Source organism: Papio anubis, chromosome 17 (genome assembly GCF_008728515.1).
Source record: "Papio anubis isolate 15944 chromosome 17, Panubis1.0, whole genome shotgun sequence".
NCBI lineage: Eukaryota > Metazoa > Chordata > Mammalia > Primates > Cercopithecidae > Papio > Papio anubis.
In genome coordinates, this window is record NC_044992.1 from 72960922 (window position 1) to 72987204 (window position 26283).

Genomic DNA, 26283 nt, shown 5'->3' on the forward strand with positions numbered 1-26283 from the left:
CCGCTCCCCTTCCCCCTTGTTTCTAATTAGCAGGAAATTGACAAGGAATTTACATGCCTGAGGACAATTTTACAAGTTCCAAATGTTTCTTTTGTTTCCCCCCTTGTCTGCTCCCTCCCTTCTTGGCACCACCCTGCTGCCCACCCACCCAGCTGGGCGTGGAGAGGGACAACCCCCCCCCCCCAGGGTCCCCAGAGGCAGTGACCTGGCCCCCTCTGTGGGGTGATGGGTACCCCCAGGGCAGCCAGGAGTGTGGAGAGCTTGGGGCAGACCCTAGCCGGGAAGGGCGGGCCCAAGCCGAGGGCCCAGGCTGGGCAACTGTTTCAGGGACCGGCAGAGGGAGCCCCCAGACACCCACCAGCCATCAGGCAGGGCGAGCATAGCTGCTGCTCTCTGCCCCCGGAGCCACTGGCCTTTCTCCATTTCAACCCATTACCCTAGCCCCACCAGACTGAGACACCCAGACGAGAGGCCGAGGGGCTGGGAGCTCCCAGGGGGTCCAGCAGGGGGGTGAGCCCCTCCTCCGTGACCACCTGTCCTTCCTCGCCTCTTCTCCGGGGGCGCCAGGAGCTGCGCCTGCCACCTGTCCCTGGTTTCCAAGGTCCTGGTGCCTGTTTGTAAAGACCCAGTGGGGATGCCCTGTAACACTGCCTGCCCCACATCCCCCAAAAATCCCTACTGGCACTGGGCCAGGTAGGGGAGAGACGGGCCTCGGGTTTGCATCTCCCATCTCTGAGGTGTGGCGGCCGAACATGGGGGCCGAGGGTGAGTGTTTCACGGGGACAGAACTTCAGTACGGGGAGGTGAGAGGTTCTGGCCATGAATGCTTGTGACGGCTGCACGGCAGGGGGAATGTGCCCAGTACCCCTGAACTGTGCACCAAAAATGGGAAATTTTATGTTATCCATATTTCACTACAATTTTATAAAAACAAAAGCAAAAAATGACCGGGCACGGTGGCTCACGCCTGTAATCCCAACACTGTGGGAGGCCGAGGCGGGTGATCACTTGAGCTCAGGAGACCAGCCTGGGCAACATGGTGAAACCTTGTCTCTAAAATAAAATAAAATAAAATAATAGGCCGGGCGTGGTGGCTCCCACGTGTAATCCCAGCACTTTGGGAGGCCAAGGTGGGCGAATCACGAGGTCAGGAGATTGAGACCATCCTGGCTAACACGGTGAAATCCCATCTCTACGAAAAATACAAAAAATTAGCTGGGTGAGGTGGCGGGCGCCTGTAGTCCCAGCTGCTCGGGAGGCTGAGGCAGGAGAATGGCGTGAACCCGGGAGGTGGAACTTGCAGTGAGCCGAGATCGCGCCACCGCACTCCAGCCTGGGTGACAGAGGACAGGGTGAGACTCCATCTCAAAAAAAAAAAAGCGAAAACCTTCCCTAGGCTATAACCTGGGGTCAGTGCCAGCTGGTGTCCGGGAGGCACCTGGAGCACCTCTCTCAGGGAGTCTTCCTCCAGCCTCACCCCTAAGGCCTCCCATCGACCTTGGCTCTTTCCCACACAGATAACTTCTACCTGCGCAACCTACCGCCCCAGCCCACGCTGCTGCCGGCCAACCACAACTTCCCCAGCGTGGCCCGGGCCGCCCCTGCTCACCCCATGGGCTCCTGCAGCCGGGATCGAGACCGGGGCGAGGCTGGCTCCCTGCAGAAGGGCCCCAAGGACTTCGACCGCTTCCTCGTGGGCAAAGAGCTGGCCAGAGAGAAGACGGGCAAGGCGGCTGAGGGCAAGGAGCGGCCGGCGGCAGAGGAGGACGGTGGCAAGGAGCGGCACAAGCTAGTGCTGCCCGTGCCGGCTGATGGGCACTGCAGGGAGGGTGGCCCCGTACCCCGAGGAGCCTGTGAGGGCCGCTCCAAGCACCTCACCTCCTGCCTCCTCAACACCAAGGTGCTCAATGGCGAGATGGGCAGGGCTGCGCTAGCCAGCTGTGCGGGGGGCGTGCTGGGGCGGCCTGGCGCGGGGGTGGCAACTTCTGGGCGCTGTGCGAAGGAGGCAGCAGGCCCCCCGGAGCCCGGGCCGGCCTTCAGCGAGTGCCTGGAGCGGCGGCAGATGCTACACCACACCGCGTCGTATGCCGGGCCGCCCCCGCCCCTCAGCACGGCCACTGGCTCCTTCCCCTGCCTGCAGCTGCACGGGGGCCCTGACGGGCTCTGCCCGCTGCAGGACAAAGTCCCCCGGGACCTAAAGGCCAGCGGGCCCACCTTCGTGCCTTCTGTGGGACACCTGGCCGACAAGGGCCGCCCCTTCCAGGCCACTGAGGCCTGCGCTGTGGCAGGGGAGGGCAAGGACCGGCACCTGGAGGGAACCATGGCCCCCGACCACGCTGCAGCCTATGGAGTCTCCTATGCCCACCTGAAGGCTGAGAGCAAGGGCGAGCGGCGGCCTGGGGGCTTTGAGGCGGCCCTCAACCCCCGGCTAAAGGGCCTAGACTATCTTGGCAGCGCAGGCCCTGAGGCCTCCTTCCCCGGACTCCCTAAAGGTAGTCTAGACAAAAGCGGCTACTTCGAGTTGCCCACCTCTTCACAGGACTGTGCCCGGCCTGGTCACCAGGACCCGCTGGGCGGGAAGGCCCCCCAGGCCTGCTGCACTTTAGATAAGACTGCTGGCAAGGAAGCCCCGGCCGGCCCCCCGGGGGCACAGAAGGTGGCCCGGATCCGGCACCAGCAGCACTTGGTGGCCCCCGAGGTGGAACAGGGGGGCATTGGGTCTGAGGCCAAGCGCAAGTCCCTGGAGCTGGCATCCCTGGGCTACAGCGGGCCCCACCTGCCCCCATGGGGTGTCCAGGCAGGCCCGGGCACCGCCATGGCCATCAGCGAGGAGCGCAAGGCTGGCGCCTACCTGGACCCCTTTGGCAGCGGCCTGCAGCAGGCGGCCCTTCTGCCCCAGGAACTGCCTGCACCACCGGACGAGGTCTCGGCCATGAAGAACCTGCTCAAGTACAGCAGCCAGGCCCTAGTGGTGGGCCAGAAGGCACCTTTGGTGGGCCTGGGCGGCCTCAAGGCCAGCTGCGTTCAGCAGGAAGCGAAGTTCCTGTCCTCTAAGGCCCCAGGCCAGTCGGAGAGGCCGGACTGTGCCCGCAGCCGGGAGCACGACACCATGCACGGTGACGGGGAGGTGCGGCAGCCCCCTGTGGGCATTGCAGTGGCCTTGGCCCGGCAGAAGGACACGGCGAGCCGGTCTGAGGCAGCCTACGGCACCAACACCGCGCGGCAGGGCCGGGCCGCCCCCGCTTTCAAAGGTACAGGCCCTGCGCAGAGAGGGAGGCAGGCCGGGCCAGTCTAGGATGCCCAGCTGGCCCTGCCCTGCGCCCCCGCTCCCCAGCTCCCACACCTGCCCTTGGCAGACCCTCCGATGCCCCAGGACCAGGGGATCCTCCTCAGGGCATCAGGCCCCCCAGCTCGAAGCGGGGTCACTGCTTGCCTTAGCCGGTGGCTCCCTGGACGCCCAACCCTCTCCTTTCTGCTGTCTCGACCCTGTGCAGCTGGCAGTGGGCCCCGTTCCACACACGCGCTGGACCTGGAGGCCGAGGAGGAGAGGACCCGGCTATGTGATGACCGCCTGGGGCTCGCCGGCCGCGAGCTGCTGCTGCAGTGAGAGCTGGGCCTGTGGCCCTGGGGAGTGGGGCTGGGCCTGGGCTTGGGGCTCCCCACTCAGAGCCACGTGGAGGAAGAGGGTGGTCATGGCTGGGGCAGCAGATTCTATGGCTGGCTGTGGGTGGGTTTCTACCCACCCCTAGAGCCTTTCTGGGGTCTCACCCTGGGTTGGGGGTCTCAGCTAACCCCCTGCAACAGTCAGGTTGCCCACTCTCAGGGGCCAGGAGAGGGCCCCCAGTCAGCCCTGCAGAGCACTGAGGCTGGAGCCTGGGGTTTTCCCTGAGCCTCCAGGTCCCATTCTCTCTCCCAGGTTGATGGCAAGGGGTGGGATGGGGAGCTGGGCGTTGGCGCTGGTGGCAGGGCTGAGCCCCGGGTCTTACAGGGACAGCAAAGACCGCGTAGAGTTCGCCCGGATCCACCCACCGAGCAGCTGCCCTGGGGACCTGGCCCCCCACCTCATGATGCAGAGCAGCCAGCTGGGCGGGGACCCAGCCCCCCACACCCACCCGCATCCCCCCTGGCTGCCCCGCACCCGCAGCCCCTCCCTGTGGATGGGGGGCCACTCCTACGGTCAGTGATCCCAGGGCGGGGGCTGGCCTGGGGCTGATGGGGGATTCCCTCCTGGTCCCTGAGAGTGGGAGGCCTGACCACTGTGCCCTCTGCCTCCCAGGCCTGGGGCACCCTGCCCTGCACCAGAACCTGCCCCCCGGCTTCCCCGCCTCTGTGGCTGGCCCCGTGCCCTCTGTCTTCCCCCTTCCCCAGGACGCCCCCACTCAGCTGGTCATCCTGCCCTCAGAGCCCACACCCCACAGCGCCCCCCACGCACTTGGTAAGGGCCCCTGGTCCAGGCTGCCACACTCGGGGGGCTATTGGAAGGAGGGGCAGCTGGGGGTGGGCTGGCCAGGGCTCAGGAGGGAGCAGTGGGCTTGGTGGGCTAAGGAAAGGGTGACGGGGACTCGGGGAAGCAGCCCCGGAGCTGTCCCCTCCCCGGCCAGGCTGACCCCTCCTGGGCCCTGCCCGCAGCGGATGTCATGGACCAGGCCTCGCTGTGGCCCCCCATGTATGGGGGCCGGGGCCCTGCCTCTCACATGCAGCACCCCGGCCAGCTCCCCGTGTACTCGAGGCCACAGCTCCTCCGGCAGCAGGAGCTCTATGCTTTGCAGCAGCAGAGGGCCGCCCAGTTCCAGGTACCGCCCCCAGCCACGCCTGCCTGGGCCAGGCACTTCTCCCCCTCCCTGCCTGGCCGGGCCTGGCTCCGGGAGACCCCTGCACGCCTGCCCTCCGGCAGGATGAACCCAAGCAGGGGACCCGATGGGGTCGGGGGAGCCTGAGCCTGCCTGAACTTCCCCCCATCCCTGACAGCGGAAGGCCGAAGACCAGCACCTGGATCTGGAGGAGCCCGCCCAGGAGAAGGCCCCGAAGTCCACTCACAAGCCAGTTGCCTTAACCCCCACGGCCCCAGGCGCCCCCTCACCCGCTGCAGGCCCCACCAAGCTGCCACCCTGCTGCCACCCGCCCGCCCCAAAGCCCCCTGCCAGCTGCCCCACCCCACCACCTCGGCCCAGCGCCCCGTGCACTTTAAATGTCTGCCCTGCCAGCAGCCCCGGGCCTGGCTCCCGGGTGCCCAGCGCCGAGGAAAAGACTGGGGAGGGTCCGCAGTCCATGGCTGACATCGTCACGTCCGAACCAGGTGAGAGCAGCCGCCTGGCCTGGCCCGCTGTGCTCCGCTCCAAGCCCTCCCGCCCCTGCCTGGCAGGGCTGAATCCGGGCTGCCTGCAGGGCTGCTCCACACCGGCCCAGGCCCAGGGCAGCGTGGCTGTTCCCTTCCTTTCTCTTCCCTCTTCCCCACCCTCCCAATGGGCATGGGAGAAGCACACAGCGGCCCAGCCACCTCCTTCCTGGCCCTGGGCTGACAAAGGCGCGATGAAGATGGTCCCACTGGCCGTCGTGGGGACGCTCCAGAAATGAAGGCAGGGCCTGCTGGTGGTGGTGCTGGCAGCCTGGGGGGCACCGGGCGTGGGACCTGACCAGGCTGCCATTCAGGGTCTCAGCAAAGCTGGGTGAGGGAGGGGCAGTGAGGCGGGGTGCCTGGGTGGGGGGGTCTCGGACCTGGCCTCGGCCCCTGCCACCCGCCCATCCACTCCCCGCCAGCCTGTTTGATTCTGTCTGAATGGGGCTGAGTTCACACTGGAAACCGTGTGGCGAACGTAAAACCCGTCCTAGTTTCACGGTCAGGAGACGCAGCCAGCCGAGGCTCTCAGTTTTTCTCCCTTAGTTTTTTTTTTTTTTCCTGCAGTTAATGGGACGTGATGCCTCTGACATGCTGCCGGCTCGTTCTGGTTCAGGGAAAACCCTGATTCAAGCATCATGTTTTACAAATTTCCCCTTTTCTGGCTGCCCACGGCACACCATGCCAGAGATGGCTCCTGAGGCCACCCTAGCCCAGGCGGCCAGGGTTGTTGGGGAGCATTAGAGCCACTCGGTGGGGGAATGAGGGCCTGGCGTCAGGCTGCTCACACTTTTTTTTTCTTCTTTATTTTTTTGAGACAAGGTGTCCCCCTCTGTCGCCCAGGCTGGAGTGTGGTGGCACGAACATGGTTCACTGCAGCCTCGGCCTCCTGGGCTCAAGCCATCCTCCCACCTCAGCCTCCCGTGTAGCTTGGACCACGGGCATGCACCACCGCGCCCAGCTAATTGTTCTTTTATTTTTTTGTAGTGGTGCGTGCACTCTGTTGCCCAGGCTGGTCTTGAACTCCTGGCCTTAATGATCCTCCCTCCTCAGCCTTCCAAAGTATTGGGATTACAGGCGTGAGCCACTGTGCCCGGCCAGGCTGCCCCCTTAATTAACGTTAACACGTTCGCCGCCACCAGTCTTGCAGACCTGCAGCTGGCCCAGGACCCTTCTGCATGGGCTTGGGTCTGAGGGTTCGAGGTCGCTGTCCTCCGTCCTGTCGCAGGACACCCCCTCACCGCCACTCCCAGCTCCCTGCTGACCTGTCCCCTCCTTTGCAGACCTGCCTCCCGGATATCTGCGCCCCGTGGCTGGCCTGGGCTTCTCCCTACCCTCAGACGTGCACTCTTCTAACCTCGAGGACCCTGAAACTATGCAAACCGCCACCCTGGGGGCCCAGCCTGAGCCCACAAGGACATTCCTGCCTGGGGAGCCACCTCCCTGCAGCCCCAGGAGCCTGGAGGAGCCCGGGCTGCTCTCAGGGGCCAGGGAGGCCACCCAGGACCTTGCCGCCACCCCCAACCCTGCCGAGCGGGGACCCCAGGGGAAGGCAGTGGACCCCAGCCCACTTGAGGGGCTACAAGAACTGCAATGTGGGGCCCTCCTCGAGGCAGGGGGCCCCGAGGCCACCGGCCAGGCTCATTCTACTCAGGGAGGGACACGAGAAGAGAGGAGCTGGGAGGAGGGGGAGCAGGAGCCCTCATCAGGGGCCTCCCCGCAAGTCCTACAGCAGCAAGCAGGGAGCCCGGTTGCCCTTGAGGACGAGGGAGAGCAGCCGACCGCTGAGGAGGACGAGCTGGAGGAAGATGAGCTGGGGCAGCAGAGCATGGAGGACTCAGAGGAGGACTGTGGGGGAGCTCCCAACAACAGCCACCCACCCAGGGCGCTACCAGGCCTGGATGCTTTGGTGGCCGCCACCATCGACCTGGGGGACCTGCCCAGCGACAGCCCACCAGACCCTCAGCCCCCAGCAGCCTCTGGGCCCCCCAGCACAGCCCCCCTGCCCCATAGCTCAGGGACTCATGGAATCGCTCTGCTCAGCGAGCTGGCTGACCTGGCAATCCAGCGGCAGAGGAGTGAGAGGGCTGTGCCAGGTAAGCCCGGTGGTTGCCGCCACCCCCCAAAGCCCCAGCGGTGGGACCCGCAGGCCTGGCTCAGGGTCACCTGGCCAGATGGCAGCCTTGGGCCCCGCTCAGTTGTCCCCAAAGTGTGGTGGGTCCCCTGGAGAGTGTCTGCCTCGCCTTGCCCACCCTCATCCGTGGAAGTCCGAGGCAAGTGTGCCATTTCCAAATCCCCCTGTCCCAGGTGGGGTCCTGGGAGCAGGACTCACCTGCATGATGGTTTCAAAGGAAGGGCCTCTCGGTCAGCACCTCCTATTGAAAGTGGCTGAACAGGGGCCTGTGTCCTGGCAAGGGGAGAGGAGAGCCTGCCTCCTGCTCTGCCAGGCCTCCACTTCCTCAGGCTCCGTGGCTGCTGCCCTGGCCTGGGGGGTCCAGTTCAGGAACTGGCGGCTCCCCACTCAGGCCCAGGGGAGGAAGCAGGAGGTTGGGGCTCTTGCTGCAGGGAGGCCTATGGGACCGGGAGCTCCTGGGCTCTTCCACCCACCCAGAGGCCCCAAGGACAGCTGGACAACAGTGGGCGGAGCCAGATCACCTGAGACACCTAAGGGCCAGGTCTCTGCTTAACCCACCCCAGCCCTTGGTCTGGGCACTCCCTGCGGTCCAGCGCTCCTAGGAAAGCCCTTGCTTCCTGCCATCTTCCTTGTGGACCCTGGAGAAAGCCCGAGGGTGGAGGGCGTCCCCCAGCCGGGCACGGTGCCGTGGTTGTTCACAGCACGAACCTGACAGTCCTCAGGGCTTGGCCACTGCTTTCTGGACGCATAAATCTCACCACCACGATCAAGAGAATGTTCTCGAGCAGTGCATTTCCCCAGGGGCCTCTGGTCACCTCTGCTGGACAAGGCTGCTGGCTCGCACCCGGCAGGGGTGTTCTGCAGTGCTGGGAGCTGCCTGCCCTTGGGCGTATCTGGCCCAGAGTCTCTGCCTCTGGGTGGGGCTGTGCAGAGGGTTTGAGGAAGCTTGGAGTCCTGTCAGGGTGGGCTCCACCGGGACCCCCCAGAGGCCCTCCCTTGGTCCTCCAGCCGGTGGTGTATGAGAAGGTAGATAGGGCGAGGTGGAGGCACCTCGGGGCATGGCCTGAGCTGCCGGGGACCCTCACCCGGCAGCATGAGGAGGCGTCAACAGAAAGCAGGTGCCGTGTGTGTGGCCAGAGTGGCCCGTCTGCCTGTGTGAATGCCTGCAGGACAGGAGCCTGTTCACTGCATGAATAATCAGGTGTAGACCATGTGTCCCAGGTGGGGAGCCATGTGGCTTAACCCAGCATGGATATCATCACACTCTGGCCAGACCAGGTGTCCCAGTCACCAGGGTGTGCAGAGGCAGAGTCAGGGCCAGCTCTGCCCTCCGGGTCTCCACCTCACGGTCCCCTCCTGGGCCCCCACCCTCGCCCCTCCCCTCCCCTTGTCCCAATTAATAGGCAGGTCTGTGCAGCTGCTGGGCTTAGAGCTCAATCCTACAAGTATAGTGACCACTTTGGTTGAAATTAATTAGGAGACTGGTTTTGTCCTGTGCCAGACAGCAGGATTTCAGACAGCAGGATTTCAGACAGCAGGATTTGCAGAGGGGAAAGTGGGGAAAAAGTCCCCAGCATCGGGGCCGGGCGGACATAGAGCCCCCAGGCCTGGCAGAGCCATCTGGGTGAGGCCATGTGGGGGCCACACGCCTGTAGCCTGCAAGGGCAGGGAAGGCACAGAGAGACCTTCTGGCCAAGTGCAATGACCCGGAGACCAGGAGACCTGGGGCCTTCAGTGGAAGGGGCCTGCAGATGCATCTTCCCGGCTGCTGATGGCAGCAGCTGCTCAGTCCACCCCCCTCGGCCCTCTCTCCCCTCCCGTTCCCTGTGGACCCTGGACCCAGCAGCCTGAGCGTTCCCATGGTCCCCACCAGATCTGTGTTCTCAGTCCAGAGCTTTGCACCCCAGCATCTGCCCCTCCGAGCTCCTCCTGGCTTCTGAGTAATGACCTCTGGGGATGGATCAACCCTTGGGCTGGGCTTGTGGCCTCCGGGCCCTCCCCTGTACTTGAGGAGGGAACTGGCCGCGCATCGTGGAGCGCCTCCCAGCCGGGGCGTTTGGATCGATGCCTTTGGTGGAATCTCAGGTGCATCCCCCAGCGGTCAGGCGCTGAGGTGTCCCATTAGGGATGGGGTTTGCTCTGGTCACCCCGCACTCCTGCCTCTGGCTGAGATCAACCATGTCTAGGGAGCCCAAGTCCGTTAAGTGGAGCATGGGGTTCCGAGGCAGAGACCAGGTTTGGGGTGCTCATTGCTGTGAGGTTATCGTTACTCCTAGGCTTTCCCGGGGGTGCCAGCACCTCTACTCTGACCCCACAGGGGTCCCCCAATTCTCCCGCCTTCCTGGCCATAACCACTTACCCCCACCGCAAGCTGTCTGGCCCCTATCTCCTGCTGAATGTCCTTGTGGGATCAGCCCATGGGGGCCCTGTTCCTGGTCTCTGTTGTCAGCCCCCAGGGCTGGGTCCCCCTACTCAGGCCCTGGATCCCCATGCTGGGCCCTCCCCTGCATGATGCCAGCCTCTGCTGGCCCAAGCTCTGACCCCGAGATGGGCCATCCCTTCCCCAGGCCACTCCCTGGGCTGTTGGGCTGCCGCTGTTCCTGCAGTCACTGTGAGGGTAGCTCCCCTGCCCCGCCCCCAGGTTGAGGTCCCAGAGGATGCGGCCCTGGCAGCCCCTCCCTCCTGACCTGTGCTCAATCCCTGGCCCTCCTGCCTGCAACAGGGCTGGAGTGTGTGGAAAGGGCCTGGCAGAGCCCAGCACTGTGTTCAGAGACAGGGCAGGGGCAGGGGCTTGGTGCTCTGAGGGAGGATGGAGGAATGGTGGGGGCCCCTCTGAGAAGGGTCACAGCAGGTAAGGCTGCATCCAGAAACTCCTGCCGCTGCCCTCCTCACAAGGAATTGAGGGCCTGGGGTCCCAGCTACCCAGGAGGCTGAGGTGGGAGGGTGCTGGAGCCCAGGAGTTCGAGGTTGCAGTGAGCCATGATGGAGCCACTGCACTCCAGCCCGGGCAATAAAGCGGGACCCCACTGCACTCCAGCCCAGGCAATAAAGCAGGGCCCTGTCTCAAACCTAAAGGTATCGAAGGGACTTGTCCCCTCCCTCTGCACTGACTGCTGGCCTCCCTGCAGCCACTGCTCCTTAGGTGTCCACACAGGCGAGTAGATGGAAGGACTGATGGGCAGATGGACGGGCAGTGGCACGTCTTAGCTGCTGGGGGACACCAGCCTCCACCACCTGGGTTGAATGATGCCCAGGTACTGAAGCCCACGGTTCCAAAGCCATCTCTCCGCGTGACTTTGAACTTGGTTAAAGCCACATGGACAGACGTCTGAGGGAACTGCGGGCTTGAGCCACTGAATTGAACTTGGTTGAACTTCAACAGCTTCCATGCTGGAAGCCTCAGTGGCCTCTTACAGCGCTGCCTGTGTCTCTGAGGGCCCCAGAGCGAGTGTCCCTTCCCAGAGCTGCCGTTCGAAGCAGCGCACCCCTGGTGGGGGGACACACAGGCGTTTCTGTTAGAAGCAGTAACGAGCAGCTTACTTTTACTTAGATGGTTTGGGGCCTGTCTTGCTCTGTGACATGGAGGACCCTGCCACATGGGTCCTCCCAGCTGGCCCGGCCCTACAACCAGCCTGGAACCAAACGGGTGCTAGATGCCAACCCTGATGCCCACGTCACTCTTCCCGGCCTCCTGACCCTCATCCTGGTCTTCACGGCTGGGTGGCTTCAGGGGACCACGGCTGACGTCAAGAGCCTGTGAGGGGCAGTGTGTGCCCAGCTATGCCCATTCTGACCTTCCCATGCCCCACAGAGGAGGAAGAGGACGTGCTAGCCTTCAACCTGCAGCACCTGGCCACGCTGGCCACAGCCTGGTCCCTGGTGGAGGCCGCTGGCCTAGACAGCACCACTGCCCCAGCACAGCCACCCACGGCCGACCCCTGTAGCGGCCCCAGGCTCACCCCCCGCATGCAGATCCTGCAGCGCAAGGACACCTGGACCCCCAAGACCAAGCCTGTGAGTAGGGGTCCCAGTGCCCATATTGCCCAATGCGTTGCCACACAGCCCCAGCCTGGGCCCTGGCCCGGCTCACAGGCCCCTGTGCCCCTGCCCACCAGGTGTGCCCCTTGAAGGCCGCCATCGACCGGCTGGACACACAAGAGGTGGGGATGCGTGTGCAGCTGGCAGAGCTGCAGCGGCGCTACAAGGAAAAGCAGCGGGAGCTGGCCCGCCTGCAGCGCAGGCACGACCATGAGTACGCCCGGCGTGGTGGGAGGGCCTGGGAGAGTCGCTGCACCCCCACCCCTGGGAGGTGTGCACGGGGCTGGGGCCTATGTGGGAACAGGCCACGACTGGGCTCTGCACCCTGCCTGTGGGCAGACACTGGGGTCTGTCGGGGAGGCCTTCCCAGAGGCAGTGGGGCGCAAGGAGGGAGGCATTCGGCCAGGCGAGACCAAGCGTCAGGACTGGGGGTCTGGAAGAGCCACTCGGCAGAGCCTGGTGTGCAGGAGGCCGGCCGCAGGGTGGTGGGTGAGGGGACAGTGGCAGAAAGGGGAGTAGGGAGGACTAGGGGCGCTGGGGGGCCAGGGCAGAAGTTGGAAATTTCTCTGGGGGAGGGGACACCCCGCAGTTGCAATAAGGGCAGGGGCACCGCCTGACCAGTGTGTGTGGATGGTGGGAGGTGGGGGCAGCGGGGGCCCTGGCTGGCCTTGCCTTCTGCTTGAGGGGTCAGGCTCCCCAGGCCAAGTCTGGGCCCCACCTTTCCCCGCACCCAGTAGCCATCTAAGGCCAATGCCCTCGGCTGGAACCTTGTTGGGGCGCTGGATTCTGCATGAACCTCTGACCATCCCCCTTGTGGCCCCCAGGAGAGATGAGAGCTCGCGGAGCCCTGCGCGGCGGGGGCCTGGCCGGCCGAGGAAGCGCAAACACTCAAGCTCACTGCCTGCCCCACGTCCCACGGGGCCGCTCCCCAGGAGCGATGGCAAGAAAGTCAAGTGAGTCCTGGGCACTGGCATCGCAGGGCACCTGTGGCTGGCCCTGGGCCCTCGAGGCTGGGGTAGCAGGGTCCAGCTCCTCTGAGGCTTCCGGGGCTGCTGGTGCCTCTTCACAGCCACTCTGAAGGCCTGGCCCTGCCCCTCCTAGACCATCGAGAGTGACCAGTGGACAGAGCCCTGCTCCAGACAGGCTTTGCCCAGCTGGCAGCTCCCAGCAGCACCCTGGCCCGGGTCCCCCTCTGGAAGCCACAGCTCCCAGGCCCGGCCACACCGGCTCTGCACACCTGGCTGTGGCATCGTCCACGCCCGCGCCCCACCCGGCCCCCTGGAGTGTGAGGCGGCGTTGCATGCAGGCCTCTTTATCTGCACTGTATAAAGTCGTTGGTCACGCTGCGGCGCTGCTCACGGCTGCCGGCGCGATGTTATTATCCATTACCCGCCCGGCACAGCCGTTGGTGCACTCCCGGGCCTGGTATAATTGTCCTTCTCGGCTACAAATTGCCTCTCCCGGCAGGCCCATTTGCATAAATCCTCCGAGCTCCTCCAAACACGATTGGCGCGTGCGTGTGCGCACTGCATCAATCCTGATGATTTGGTAATAATAGTTAAATCGGCACTAAATGGTTCCTTCAATTAAGACAGAGGCAAAAAATTAATCTCAGGGCTTTATGTCACAAAACATTAGCAAATGCAGGGAAGGTTATAGGGAGGGGCTGCGTGGCTGTGGGCAGTGGAGGGGTCACCATATGGCAGCCCCCCAGAGCTGCCCCTGCCCTGCCCAGGTGTCTCCTGGGGGGGTCTCCTGGGGTCTCCCTTTGAGAACCGGCCAGCACTGTGGGAGCTGCTGGGCAGGACAGGGCCCCTGGAAGCCAGGGTCTGGCTAGAAGGCAGCAGCCTCAGGACCTCAGGGAAACTGAGTCCAGGACCCCTCTTCCTGAGGGTCAGGGCCCCACCTCACCCTTCCACCTCCTGCCCTCACTCATCCAGGCAGTGGTGGCGGAGGCAGTCGGCCCCGGGACGGGCCTTCTACTGTGCAGGAAGTTGGGGAGTGGGGGCCCAGGGGCGTCTTCTGGCCCACGGCTTCCTGCCTGGCCCCTCAGCCCTCAGAAGCCTCCTCGGTGGGCAGGAAGGTGGAAAGGGATGTTCGGCCAGGGCCGGGCAGGGCCAGGCAGGGCTCTTTGTCTCCATCTGTGATTCATTTTCATGAGCAGCTGGGGCTCCCTTTGCACCTATGAGTCAGGGGGTTGAAAGGTGAGAGGCCAAGCCCCCAGCCCCTGTCTAGCCAGGAACAGGCAGAAAGACTCCGCGAGCCTTGGCTTCCCCATGTGAAATGGGGCAGTGGGAGGTTCTGGGGAGAGTGGGTCACCCACACAAGATGGGGAGTCCGGGATGTGGGGGAATCAGGTGGGACCTGTTTGGGGGCATCTGGAGGTAGCTGCTAGGCCCATGTTGGCTGGAGTCGATTTCTGCCCCAGCTCCCAGCCTAGGGGACAGCACAGCTCTGGGGCATGGGGAACACTGAGGCTCGGCCCCAGCAGTGTCCAGGGCTCTATCTGGGAGGGGCTGAGGATGCATAGTTCCGTCCTCAAGACGTGCATGGAGGACAGGACGGGCTCCTGGGAGGGCCTGAGCCAGGCAGTGGGGTCCCTGGGGACTCGGGGGAAAGCCCAGGCTTCTCTGGACCCTGCCCCGCCCGCCTGCCCCTACCGCCGCCCCAGGTGGGACTCCAGTTGGCGTGTCCTCTTCCAGCTATGGCAGAAATGTGGATGCAGTTCTCACAAACCTGCCTGGTGCCCACCCCACTCCTAAGGGTGGTAGCATCAGGCCCTGAACACCCGCCAAGGGCTGGGCCCAGCCTGCATAAGCCCTGCCTCAGACTCACAGACGGCGCATGTGCGGCTGTCCCTTGTTCCAGGTGCCAAGGCTGAGGCTGCAGCCCCACTAGGGCCCCAGTAGCAGCAGAGCCCTGGCTCCTGAGTACTGGGCGGCCCCTCAGAGCCCTCAGCGGCCCCAGCCCCTGACACCTGGCCTCTGGGTCACTATAGCTAGGACCAGACAGCACTGCCAGGGCGTTCCTTCCTAGCAGGCTGGAAGGATGGAATTCGGGTAACAGAAGCGTGCCTACTTCCAGTATAGCTTAGTTGGGGGTGGGGTGGATTTGAGGATGCAGGGACTGCTGAGGGCTGGTGGTTGGCAGGCAGAGGGGCTGGCTGGAGGCAGGTGCTGAGGGGAGGTCAGAGCTGGCTCAGCCCCCGGGGCCCCTCACCCTCAGCTCCGTCTGCCTGAGACGTAGGGCCTTTGGAGGAGTGTGACCCACTACAGAGACAGTAGGGGGACAAGGCTGGGGCGGCCAGGACTGCATGTGCCCTGCACCCACCACCCCCTTTCCCCAGGGCGGTGCGGACAAGCCTGGGTCTGCTGTGCGCGGAGCTGCGAGGGGGCAGCGGGGGCGAGCCTGCAAAGAAACGGAGCAAGCTGGAGAGGAGCGTCTACGCGGGCCTGCAGACCGCCTCTGTGGTGAGTGCTGAAGCACCTGCCTGGCCCCAGGGCCCTTCAGGTCCCTTCCTGGGCAGGTAGCAGATAGTAGACTCTCCCCAGCCCCGTGCTGACACCCGTTGCTCAGAACCAAGTGAACTAAGGCTGGGAGCTCTGAGTGCCAACGGCAGGAGGAGGAGCCCGACCCTGTGGTGTGACGTGGGAAGGTCTGACCGGGTGGCCCTGCTGCCACTTGCCCATGTGTCTCCACCCTCCTCGTCTCACCCTAGCAGGAAAGCAAATGCCGAGGCCACGCTCTGCTCACAGAGACTCCCCAGAGCGAGGCCCTGCCTTTCCTCAGGTGGCCCGGGGCACACTTGGTGTGGCGGGGGCTCCCCCGGCTGCCGGCACCCCTTCCTTCTTGGCACAGCAGATGCCTCCTGCCCTCCCCTCTCTGTGGCCTCGGGGCCGGGTGAGAGGTGGGCCCCAGCGTGCTTCGCCTGTCTGCCCAGGGGGCCGAGCCTTCTGTCCAGATGCTGTTTCATCTCTGCCTTGAGAAAAGCTAATGGCCTGGCCCCACAACCCACAGCCACTGGGCCCTCAGCCTCCTCCGTGCCCCCGAAGTGGGGTGGGCAGTTGGTAGGCAGTGGAGTGGGTGGGAGAGGCCCAAGCGTAGGCTCCAGGGGCAGGCCCTGTGTCTCTGAGCCAGACATCCCTTCAGTCCCTGTGGATTGAGGGCAGGGACCTGGGAGGTACCAGTTCTGAGCCGGGCATCAACAGAGAGGCACCTGACCACCCAGGGGCTGCGGTTTGCAGAGGGCGCCCTGAGAGTGCAGCTGCCCCTCCCTGTTCACAGGAGAAGGCACAGTGTAAGAAGAGCGGCTGCCCGGGCGGGCTGGCACCCTCTGTGGCCCACAGGGTGGCCCAGCTGAAGCCCACAGTCAAGAGCAAAGGGCTGCCCATAGGCCTCAGCTCTTTCCAGCAGAAGGAGGCCACCCCCGGGGGGCGCATCCGGGAGAAGCTGTCCCGAGCCAAGAGTGCCAAGGTGTCTGGGGCCACGCGGCACCCACAGCCCAAGGGCCACAGCAGCCGGGAGACACCCAGGTGCCCAGCCCAGCCCTCCGTGGCTGCGTCCCAGGAGGCAGGCAAGTTGCTGGCGTGAGTGACCACTGCCAGGAGCCCCGGTCATGGTCACTGGGGGGCTGGAGGAGGGGGCAGCAGGTTCACGGCCACCACCAGGGCTGGGTCAGGGCTCGTGGGGTGTGACAGGTCCAAGGAGACCTTCTCACTAGACAGGCTGGGGAAGAAGGCGAGTGTCTCACAGAAGGAGACCCCCATCCGCAAGGCAAGCTCAGTGGCTCTCGGTGTGCCTCACCCCCATGTCGGGGCCGAAGGGGAAGGAAGGACACCCCCTGGAAGCATCCAGGTTAAAAATAGCCCTCCCAGCGGCCCCAGCCCTTGCGATTGTAGCGTCCGGCTGGGCTGACCCTGAGGCGTTATCTGACCCCCCAGCAAACACGTGTGTCCAGAAACAGGAGCCTAGAAAAATAGAAGCTTCCTTTCTCCCGCCAGCCCCTTCCCCCAAGGTCTCAGAAGCCTGGGAAAGAACAAAGGGAGGGCTGCTTGGGGCTGGGGGAGGGGCAGAGGGCCATCTGGGCGGGTGGGGGACAGCAGAAAGAGGGGAAGGGACTTCCTGGGGAGGGGGCACCAGCCCTGCCAGGCAGGTGCCCCATTGCCCAGGGTATAAAGAAAAAGTCCCGCGTCCCCACACCCATACAAATCCCTTCAGGCTGGAGGCCAGGACCTCAGGCACCTGCCCCCAAAGCAGCCCCACAGAGCAGCCCAGAGGGCGACAATGACTGGTTCCACTCACAGCCCCGCCATAACCGCATGCCCAGAGGGTCATCTCCCCCACCTCTCAATGGCACAGCTTAACATCAAGTCATCGGGACCCCTCTGCCTCTCTCCCAGGCAGTGGCTATGACAGTGAGGACTGTGAGGGTCTCCTGGGGACAGAGGCACCACCCAGGAGGCAGTGGCTACAAGGTGCCGGGGCCAGTGTGTGGCTGTGTTAGGCCCTGCCCTCCTCTGTGGCTGGTGATGGAGGCCAACCAGAAGGCCAAGAAAAAGAAGGAGAGGCAGGGGTTGATAGGTAACCAGGAGGGAGGGCAGGAAATGCTAGATAACCAGGAGGGAGGGGCAGGGTTACAACGGCAGGAGGCAGGCCAAGCAGTAACCAGGAGGAGGGAGGGCAGGGGTTGCTGGGTAACCAGGAGGGAGGGCAGGGGTTGCTGGGTAACCAGAAGGGAGAACAGGTACAGTCAGCCCAACCAGCCAGGTCTCCAGGATGGGGATCCCTGCGACGGTCTTCCCTCCCTCCCCCAGGGGCCTGTCGCCTGTCCAGCCCTGAAAGTGAGGTCAAGATCAAGAGGCGGTCAGTGAAGGCCAAGGTGGGCACCACCCTGGAGCGGGCCTCAGGGCAGAGGCCCCCAGGTGCGCTGGGCAAGAAGAAAGCCAAGGGCAAGGCCAAGGGCAGCCTGCGGGCAGAGCCAGGGGCCACCCCTAGCAAGGACACCCTCTTCAGCCCCTCTCGGGCCTTCACCTGCCGTGAGGAGGGCAGCCAGCTGGCCAGCGAGCGCCTCAAGAGGGCCACGCGCAAGGGCACCGTGCTGCAGCCAGTGCTGCGGGTGAGGCTGGGCTCTGGGGTGCTGGGCCAAGAGGGTGGGTGCTTGTGAGGAAAAGCCTTCCCTGCCCTCCCCCACATGCCGGCCCCTGAGCCCTGGGTCAGCCCCAGGCTGTCCCACCACCCTCGGCTCAGCCCCTTCTCTGCCTGCCCATGCACAGCGGAAGAACGGGGCCCTGTCCATCACACTGGCTGCACGCAATGCCAAGGCCATCCTGGGGAAGGGCCGGAAGCTGAGCAAGGTGAAGCGCAAGGCCAGCAAGCAGGTAGCAGCGCCCCCAACCCTGGGAGCCCACTGTGCACTCACCTGCACCCCACCCAAGCCTGACCCCTCTGGCCCCCACAACCCTGGGAGCCCACTGTGCACTCACCTGTACCCCACCCAAGCCTGACTCCTCTGGCCCCCACAACCCTGGGAGCCCACTGTGCACTCACCTGCACCCCGCCCACACCCACCCAAGCCTGACCCCTCTGTGGGAGCCCACTGTGCACTCACCTGCACCCCGCCCGCGCCCCACCCAAGCCTGACCCCTCTGGCCCCCAGGGCAAGGGCCGGGCTGTGAGCCGCCTGCTGGAAAGCTTCGCTGTGGAGGACGACTTTGAGTTTGACGACAACAGCAGCTTCTCAGAAGAGGAGGAGGACGAGGAGGAAGAGGAGGAGGACAGCGGCCCCCTGAGCGCAGAGCAGAGTGCCGCCCTGGGTGAGCGGGGCCAGAAAAGGCGCCAGCTGCCTGGGGAGGGAAAGTGGGTAGGCCATGCTGGCTGCTGACACCCTGTGCCCACAGCGCGCTCATGTGCCATCCACAAGGAGGACCTGCGGGACGGGCTGCCCGTGCTCATCCCCAAGGAAGACAGCCTGCTGTACGCGGGCAGCGTCAGGACCCTGCAGCCACCCGACATGTGAGGCCTGGGCACGGTGGGACAGGGCAGGGGCCTGGAGGGTAACCGAGACCCATGACGCCTCACACTCTCCAATGCCCCCAGCTATAGCATCGTCATCGAGGGTGAGCGGGGCAACCGGCAGAGGATCTACTCGCTGGAGCAGCTGCTGCAGGAAGCGGTGAGGACCGGGCTCGCCTGCCCTGGGGAGGTGCCTGGCTGACTCGCCCCAGGACAAAGGAAGGCCTTAGCCTGGGCCACAGCCACTCCCGGGCCCAGGGACCAGGCTCTCGGGCAACCCTGGGCCGGACCCCACCTGCTCACAGCCGCTGCCCGCGTTCCTGCAGGTTCTTGACGTGCGGCCACAATCCAGCCGGTACCTCCCGCCCGGCACGCGGGTCTGCGCCTACTGGAGCCAGAAGTCTCGATGTCTGTACCCGGGCAACGTGGTCCGGGGTAAGCTATACCCAAGGCGGGAGCTGGGGCAGGCCCTTCTGAGACCCATAGGCTCGTGTCTGGCCCCAACAGCCTGACTTCCGAGGCTGGCGAGGGCAGAACTAGCTCTCTGCTTAGACAGAGTACGACAATAAAATGAGCTCCCCAGGCGCTGTGAGAAAGCACAGGGTGTGTGGGGAGGGAGGGAGGGGGCTCCGGCCTCCAGCCAAGCAGAGAGGGCGCAGCAGGAAGGGACCCAGAGCACTGCTGCTGGGGGTCACAGAGTACATCAGGGGGGCACCAACTCCCCTGGGCAAAACCGGCTGACTACAGGCAGGGCATGTAGGTCCCTAGGGTGAAAGGCGCAAAGATCCCACAGGCAAGTGGCCAGGCAGGTGGGAGGTGCCGCCAGGAGGGACTCGGCTGGGAGGTGGGCACGTGGGCATCAGCACGTGTGGGGAGGTCAGGTTCCGGTCGGGGTGGGGTGACGGTGGCATCGCACGGGAGGCACTGCAGGAGTTGGAGAGGAGGCCCCGGCTCCTGGGCTGCAGGGCGGCTCCACCCTCCGTGTGGTCAAGGAGAAGAACCCTGGAGCCCTCCCCTCACCCTCCCGACCGGCCTCGGCAGCCCCGCCTCCTTGTTTCGGGCACCTGCTGGAGGTTCCAGCCACAAGCTCAGGTGTGCCGTCCACAGGGGCCTCCGGTGACGAAGATGAGGACCTGGACTCGGTGGTGGTGGAATTTGACGATGGGGACACCGGCCACATCGCTGTCTCCAATGTCAGGCTGCTGCCGCCTGACTTCAAGATCCAGTGTGAGCCCGGGACCTGCGTGGGGCAGGGCCCTGCCTGGGCTCCATTGTGTCCAGACAGGCTCCCAAGGAAGGGTTGGGGTGGCAGTACCCCACAGCCATGGCACTGAAGCCCTTGGCCCATGCTGTCCACAGGCACAGAGCCCTCTCCAGCCCTGCTAGTGTCTAGCAGCTGCCGGAGGACCAAGAAGGCGTCCAGTGAGGCCCCCCCGCCCACTGAAGCCACCACCCCCAGCCTGTCCCCCAAAGCACAGGATGGCCCCGAAGCTTTGAAGACACCCGGGAAGAAATCCATTAGCAAAGACAAAGCTGGTATTTTGCTGGACTTCCCAGAACCCAGATGGGGGAAGGCATCCTCTGGGGGCTGGGGGAACGAGGAGACCCATGGGGCAGGCAGGGTCCAGGGAGGGGCAGGCAGGGTCCAGGGAGCAGCAGGTGGAGGCAGTTTTGTGGGCCCAGCTGGGGCTGACTCCGCTGGGCTTTTGCCCTCAGGTAAAGCCGAACTCCTAACCTCAGGTGCCAAATCCCCCACGGGGGCCTCCGACCACTTCCTGGGCCGCCGTGGCAGCCCCTTGCTGAGCTGGTCCGCAGTGGCGCAGACCAAGCGGAAGGCAGTGGCAGCGGCCAGCAAGGGGCCGGGGATGCTGCAGAACCTCTTCCAGCTCAACGGCAGCAGCAAGAAGCTGCGGGCCCGCGAGGCCCTGTTCCCCGTGCACAGCATGGCTGCACCTGTGTTCGGCAACGGCTTCCGCGCTGACTCCTTCAGCAGCCTGGCCAGCTCCTACGCGCCCTTCGTCGGGGGGACCGGGCCGGGCCTCCCCGGGGGAGCCCACAAGCTGCTTCGGGCCAAGAAGGCCGAGAGGGTGGAGGCCGAGAAGGGTGGGCGGCGGCGGGCCGGCGGCGAGTTCCTGGTCAAGCTGGACCACGAGGGTGTGACCTCCCCCAAGAACAAAACCTGCAGGGCGCTGCTCATGGGGGACAAGGACTTCGGCCCCAAGCTCGGGCGGCCCCTGCCCAGCCCCAGCTATGCGCACCCAGCCCTTGTGGGCAAGGACAAGAAGGGGCGGGCACCCATCCCCCCGCTGTCCATGGGGCTGGCACTGCGCAAGTACGCGGGCCAGGCAGAATTCCCACTGCCCTACGACAGCGACTGCCACAGCTCCTTCTCGGACGAGGACGAGGATGGGCCGGGGCTGGCGGCCGGTGTGCCCTCCCGCTTCCTCGCCCGCCTGTCCGTGTCCTCCTCCTCCTCCGGCTCGTCCACCTCCTCCTCCTCAGGCTCTATGTCCACCTCCAGCCTCTGCTCCTCTGACAACGAGGACTCGTCCTACAGCTCAGACGACGAGGACCCAGCCCTGCTGCTGCAGACCTGCCTCACCCACCCCGTGCCCACCCTCCTGGCCCAGCCCGAGGCCCTGCGCTCCAAGGGCGGCGGCCCTCACGCGCATGCCCAGCGCTGCTTCCTGTCCAGGGCCACGGTGGCTGGCAGCGGTGCGGGCTCAGGCCCCAGCAGCAGCAAATCCAAGCTCAAGCGCAAAGAGGCCCTGAGCTTCTCCAAAGCCAAAGAGCTCTCCCGGAGGCAGCGGCTGCCCTCCGTGGAAAACCGGCCAAAGATCTCAGCCTTCCTGCCCGCCCGGCAGCTCTGGAAGTGGTCGGGGAACCCCACACAGGTAGGTCTCCAGAGGGTGGCAGGTGGAGTTCCATGTTCCCAAGGAAACCAGGGCGGGCTCACGCGCCCCTGCTGCCCTTCCTCTCCTTTTTGCATCTTCCTACTTGATTTCAAGTTAAAAAATGTGGAAAACTCAAGGGAAGAACAAAAACCCATCCATGACCCAGTGAGGCAGACAGCTACTTCTGCTGGCCCCTCGCTGGAGCCCACAGCCTGCGTGACGGTGGAAACGACTTCACGTCGGCGCCGGGCCCGAGCTGCACTCCGCATGTTATGGCCTCACTTTTCCACGTCAATAGTGGCACGGCCAGCTGGAGAGCTGTGGATCCCCGCGCTCAGATGCCAGCGTCTGTCCTCGCCAGGGCACTGCTCGGGGATGCACAGGGCCGCTCGTGGGTCTTTTGCCCTCGTAAATAACACTGTGGTGAACGTCTCGTCCACACATCCCTGCCCCAGGTCCAGTGTCCAGATGTCATGACTCCGTGTCCAGGCTCAGTGGAGGCGCGGCCCCTGCTCCGGATCCATGGCTGCCATGGCCCTTCAGCCGCGGTGCTGCCGCTTCCCGTCCTTGCAGGCGCCCCGCACACTCACACTCTCAAACTCAGACTCACACACCCACACCACGCCCTCCAGGCCTCCTGGCCGCCGCCTGTCCCCCCCGCCCCCGGCCTCTCAGAGCCACCCTGCCCATGTCCCCCACAGCGGCGTGGCATGAAGGGGAAGGCCCGGAAGCTGTTCTACAAGGCCATCGTGCGGGGTGAGGAGACTCTGCGTGTCGGGGACTGCGCCGTCTTCCTGTCAGCTGGCCGGCCCAACCTCCCCTACATCGGCCGCATCGAGAGCATGTGGGAGTCCTGGGGCAGCAACATGGTGGTCAAGGTCAAGTGGTTCTACCACCCCGAGGAGACCAAGCTGGGCAAGAGGCAGTGCGACGGCAAGGTGAGGCCCAGGCAGGTGCGGGGCCCAGCCCCCCTCGGGGCCCCGGGGAGGGGGCACGACAGCAGCCAGCGCTGTGCTCCAACACAGGGCACTTGGCCCCACCACACACCTCCCGCTCAGCAGGTGCCACGGCCCCGCGGGGAGCCGCACAGCCTGTAGCCATGCCCTAGAGCAGGGTCCCCGGGTCCCTCCCCACTGTCGGGGGCTGTGGCCCACGGCAGTGCTCAGCATCCGGCAGGCCCAGTTCACTCCTGGGATGTGTAGCAGCCCCCACCCCGTGGGTCCTCCCTGCCTGCGATGCCAGCCCAGGACAGAAATTGCCCTCAGCACGCCCTGTGCTCCTCCCTGAGAAGAAGCCGTTTTCCAGACCATGGGACGTGTCCATCTTCCAGGGAAATTAGTATTTCTCTGACTCCGACAGTCCCCAGAGGGTCCCTGGCAGGCTCCTCGGGCTCTGGACTGGTTGCCTTGTTCCGGTCACACAGTTGGAGGCCCGTCCGGTGACCCTTACAGAGCATGGGGGGGCAGGGGTCTTTCCTGGCCGCCGCTGACACCCCGCGCGCCTCGCCCGCAGAACGCACTGTACCAGTCCTGCCATGAGGATGAGAACGACGTGCAGACCATCTCCCACAAGTGCCAGGTTGTGGCGCGCGAGCAGTACGAGCAGATGGCCCGGAGCCGCAAGTGCCAGGACCGGCAGGACCTCTACTACCTGGCGGGCACCTATGACCCCACCACCGGGCGCCTGGTGACAGCCGATGGCGTGCCCATCCTATGCTGAGCCGCCCACCGCAGATGCCTCCCACCTGTGCCAGGGACCCTGTGTGCAGAGCCTGGCATCAGCCAAGCCGCCGGGGAGGAGGCAGCCCCAGCCTCCCAGGGGCGAGTCTGAGCAAATATGCAAAAGCCCACGGGGCAAGACCAGGCTTTCTTAGGTTTTCCCTGGAAAGAGCGTTCCAGGTGTCGGAACCCAGTCCCGTCCCATCCGCTGCGGAGGGTCGGGCTGTGGCCCTGATGGGTCCCTGGCCCGCCCCGCCCACAGCACCCTCCGTTTCCCGCACCGGCAGTTCACGGGAGATTCGAATCCAAGCCATATTCCCTAGTACCTCCGACTGTCTCCCACCAGGGAAAGCAGAAATCAGGTGTGTTGTCTATTTATTTCTCTATGTAAATACTGTATTTCTGCGGGGAAGTTTTATGGAAAAATGTGGAAAAGGGTTTTTCCCCATCCGCGTGACAAGGTGTGTGTGAGCGCGCGTGTGTGTGTGCTTGTGTGTGGCGATTTTTGTCCTGGGGTTTCCTTTGGAAATGCACTGTTCTCAGCCCAGCTGGGTTCCAATGGGGGCACCTGGGACGACAGAGGCAGCTCGGGGCAGGGGGCAGAGGCCACGGGAGGGTCAGGTGGGACCCTTGGTGGCACCCTCCAGTCTCTTGGGGGGACAACCGTGTAAGATGAAAGTCAGTCGAGTTTATTTGCTTTCAGTGCGTCTCCTAGAAAAGAAGTGTTAGAGCAGGGGGCGGTGATGAGGGGCCTGTAGGGAAAGAAGAATTCAAGAGGCAAAGCCCAGACCAGGCAGTGTGACAGCAGCCGTGTGCATCTCACCTCTGTTCAAAACAAGACAAAGACGAACAAATATTTTAAAGTATTGATAAGAAAAAGTGATGTTTGGATTGTATTTCCTGAATCATACTCCAACTTATATCTGATTTCTGTTTCCGGGGCCAGTTGGTCTGAGGCCGAGGAGTCTGGCCTCCACCCAGAGCAGGGAGGGACTGGCCCCTCGCCCCCCTCACCCTTGCTGCCCTGGCACACTCAGGAAGCAAGGCCCAGCTCTGAGCCCTCCTCACCCCTGGGGTCTTAACTTTCCTGAAAGTAGCAGGTGCCACGTGAAGGGGCAGCTTGGCCAGGATCCTGAACTGGGCAGGGCTCTGGGCCTACGAGGGCAGGTTCACAGTCCAGCCAGATTGTCTCCTCACCCCCAGCAGAGTGCATGCAAAAGACACCCCTTTTCCCACCCACCTTATCGGTGCCCCCAAACCCCTGGCCTGCTGGGTAGATGGTGGTGAGGCCAGGCCAGCAGTGCTGTGGCCAAGGGAGAAGAAAATAAAATGCAGACTCTGCCCCACGGCCCACCCCAAGCAGGGGAAGGCCCCTTCCTGGGCCCCCTTTTCCACCAGCCAAATCTGCCTGGCCCTCGGACGCCTCTGCCTGCCCCAACGCCTTTAGAGGTTTCTTGGTCTTTTCAGTGCCACTCGGTGCGGCAGATGGGCGTGCTCGGGGCATAGAATAAGGGTCCCTCTGACCACCCGAACCCACATCCTAGCCCCAGGTGCAAGGAGCACCCCTCAGGGGCTCTAGCCCAGTATCCCAGGAGAATTCACACCCCTCCCTTTCTCCCACAGCCAAGGATACATAGGGCTGCCTGGACCTGAGCCCGACAGCCTTCAGCTTCAGAAATGCATGGGGGACCACGTACTCCCCGTGTCCTCCCACACCAAGGTTCCCCTGGCCCCACGGGAGCTTCAGGAAAGCCCCCCCAAGTTAGCCGCTGCTCTAGGACAAGCTCTGTGTCACCCACACACCACAGGCCTCGGAAACAGGGGTGCTGGCGGGTGCCCTGCGCTCCAATCCCAGGTCCCCTTGGCCCCCCTATTTTTCTTGGGCCCATTAGGGCCTGTTTCTCACCTGCTGGGCGGACCCCCTGAAGGGCCATTCCCAGAGGCTCCCCAGGAAGCTCAAGGCTGGGGGCTTACATTGTGGTCAGGGGTCCCTGCCCCCAGCCCCCCGCTCCCACCCCTGAGCCTAGCCTTTGTCTCACATGAGTGCAATATTTCATTCCTGGTGGTTGTCTGGGGAGGTGGTTGTACGAGGTCCTGCTCGAGGCTCGGGGATCAGAACAATGTCAAGTGAAGAGAAACACACTGGGGGTACGCCGAGCCACTGGAGTTCCAGGGAAGGCTGAGGAGGGCACGGCCACCTCATCCTCGTCCCGCTTCTGCTGGGTTCCGCTTTGTCCCTTGTTTTTTTTTTCCTTTCTGTGTGCGTGCGATTGGTGCGGCCCCTCCCCTCTCGCCGTGCTTAACGTGACGAAAGCACGATTCCTGTAAATGTGTAAACTAAGGGGATGGTTGGATTTTTTTTTTCAATGTAAACACTAAAAACAAAATGGACAAAAAAACACACAAAGGTTTTATGAACAGCAGACTATGTAAAGGCATTTTAGTATCAAATTTTTTATTGATAACTTGCTTAAGAATAAATATATGGACTATTGTACAGGTTTTCGGGGCTCCAGGGTCCTGTGTCCCGCGGTACTCCTGGGGGGGGCCAGGGCTCCAGGGGCTCAGCAGAAGCCTCTTGTTCCCAGAGCTGGGGCTTCTGGACCAGGCCTCCCCACTGCCCCCTGTGTAGCCCCTCAGGGCACTGAGCCTCAGGCCAGGAAAGGGTCATGTGACTGGAATGGGGTTAGGGTGGTCTTAGGGGTGGGGTCCCTCCAGCCTGAGCCAGAGTCCGGGGCCAGAGTAGGTTCCGCTGGAGAGGACAAGGGCAAGAGCAGTCTCCGAACCACCATGCTGGGCAGGGCCTCTGATGTGAATGGCCACCCTGCGAGGACCGGCCCACGGCCTGGGTGTGGGAACACAGATCAGTGCACCCCAAGCTGGAGGGAGCCCTGTTGATGAGGCTGCAGACCCAGAGGAAGCTGGATGCTTGCAGGGGGTGGAGGACCCTCCTTGTCCCCCCTCTGCCACCGGGATCTCGGGAAGCTGCGTGAAGTCGGTGTGCATCTGTCCCAGTGGGCCCCGAGTGCCTGGTCACAGCTGTGCCCACGGCCAGGAAACACGGTCCTTGGAGGATGGAGTCCCTGAGTCAGCAGCGCCTCCGTGGGCCAGTGAGTGCGGAGGGAGGTGCTCAGGGACCGACCATGCCTCAGG

The 26283-nt window shown here is 64.2% G+C and overlaps 1 protein-coding gene and 1 pseudogene across 2 annotated transcripts in view; both read left to right on the plus strand.

The window, feature by feature from the left end:
• Positions 1 to 25632, plus strand: part of BAHCC1 (BAH domain and coiled-coil containing 1) — a 68635-nt gene extending 43003 nt beyond the window's left edge. The window contains 25 exon segments of the mRNA XM_021928114.2: positions 1518 to 3251; positions 3495 to 3603; positions 3989 to 4176; positions 4277 to 4435; positions 4630 to 4793; positions 4969 to 5296; positions 6619 to 7431; positions 11281 to 11483; positions 11585 to 11721; positions 12332 to 12460; positions 14854 to 14977; positions 15792 to 16080; positions 16907 to 17028; positions 17030 to 17087; positions 17321 to 17622; positions 17780 to 17884; positions 18163 to 18319; positions 18404 to 18518; positions 18603 to 18678; positions 18845 to 18953; positions 19626 to 19745; positions 19878 to 20054; positions 20235 to 21412; positions 22114 to 22350; positions 22925 to 25632. Coding sequence (XP_021783806.2) covers positions 1518 to 3251; positions 3495 to 3603; positions 3989 to 4176; positions 4277 to 4435; positions 4630 to 4793; positions 4969 to 5296; positions 6619 to 7431; positions 11281 to 11483; positions 11585 to 11721; positions 12332 to 12460; positions 14854 to 14977; positions 15792 to 16080; positions 16907 to 17028; positions 17030 to 17087; positions 17321 to 17622; positions 17780 to 17884; positions 18163 to 18319; positions 18404 to 18518; positions 18603 to 18678; positions 18845 to 18953; positions 19626 to 19745; positions 19878 to 20054; positions 20235 to 21412; positions 22114 to 22350; positions 22925 to 23131 — 7340 coding nt within the window. The 3' untranslated portion in view covers positions 23132 to 25632.
• LOC108582732 lies at positions 23874 to 25632 on the plus strand (annotated as a pseudogene). Its single transcript, XR_001896570.2, has one exon. The product of XR_001896570.2 is annotated as an uncharacterized LOC108582732 (transcript).
• Positions 25633 to 26283: the final 651 nt, after the last annotated feature.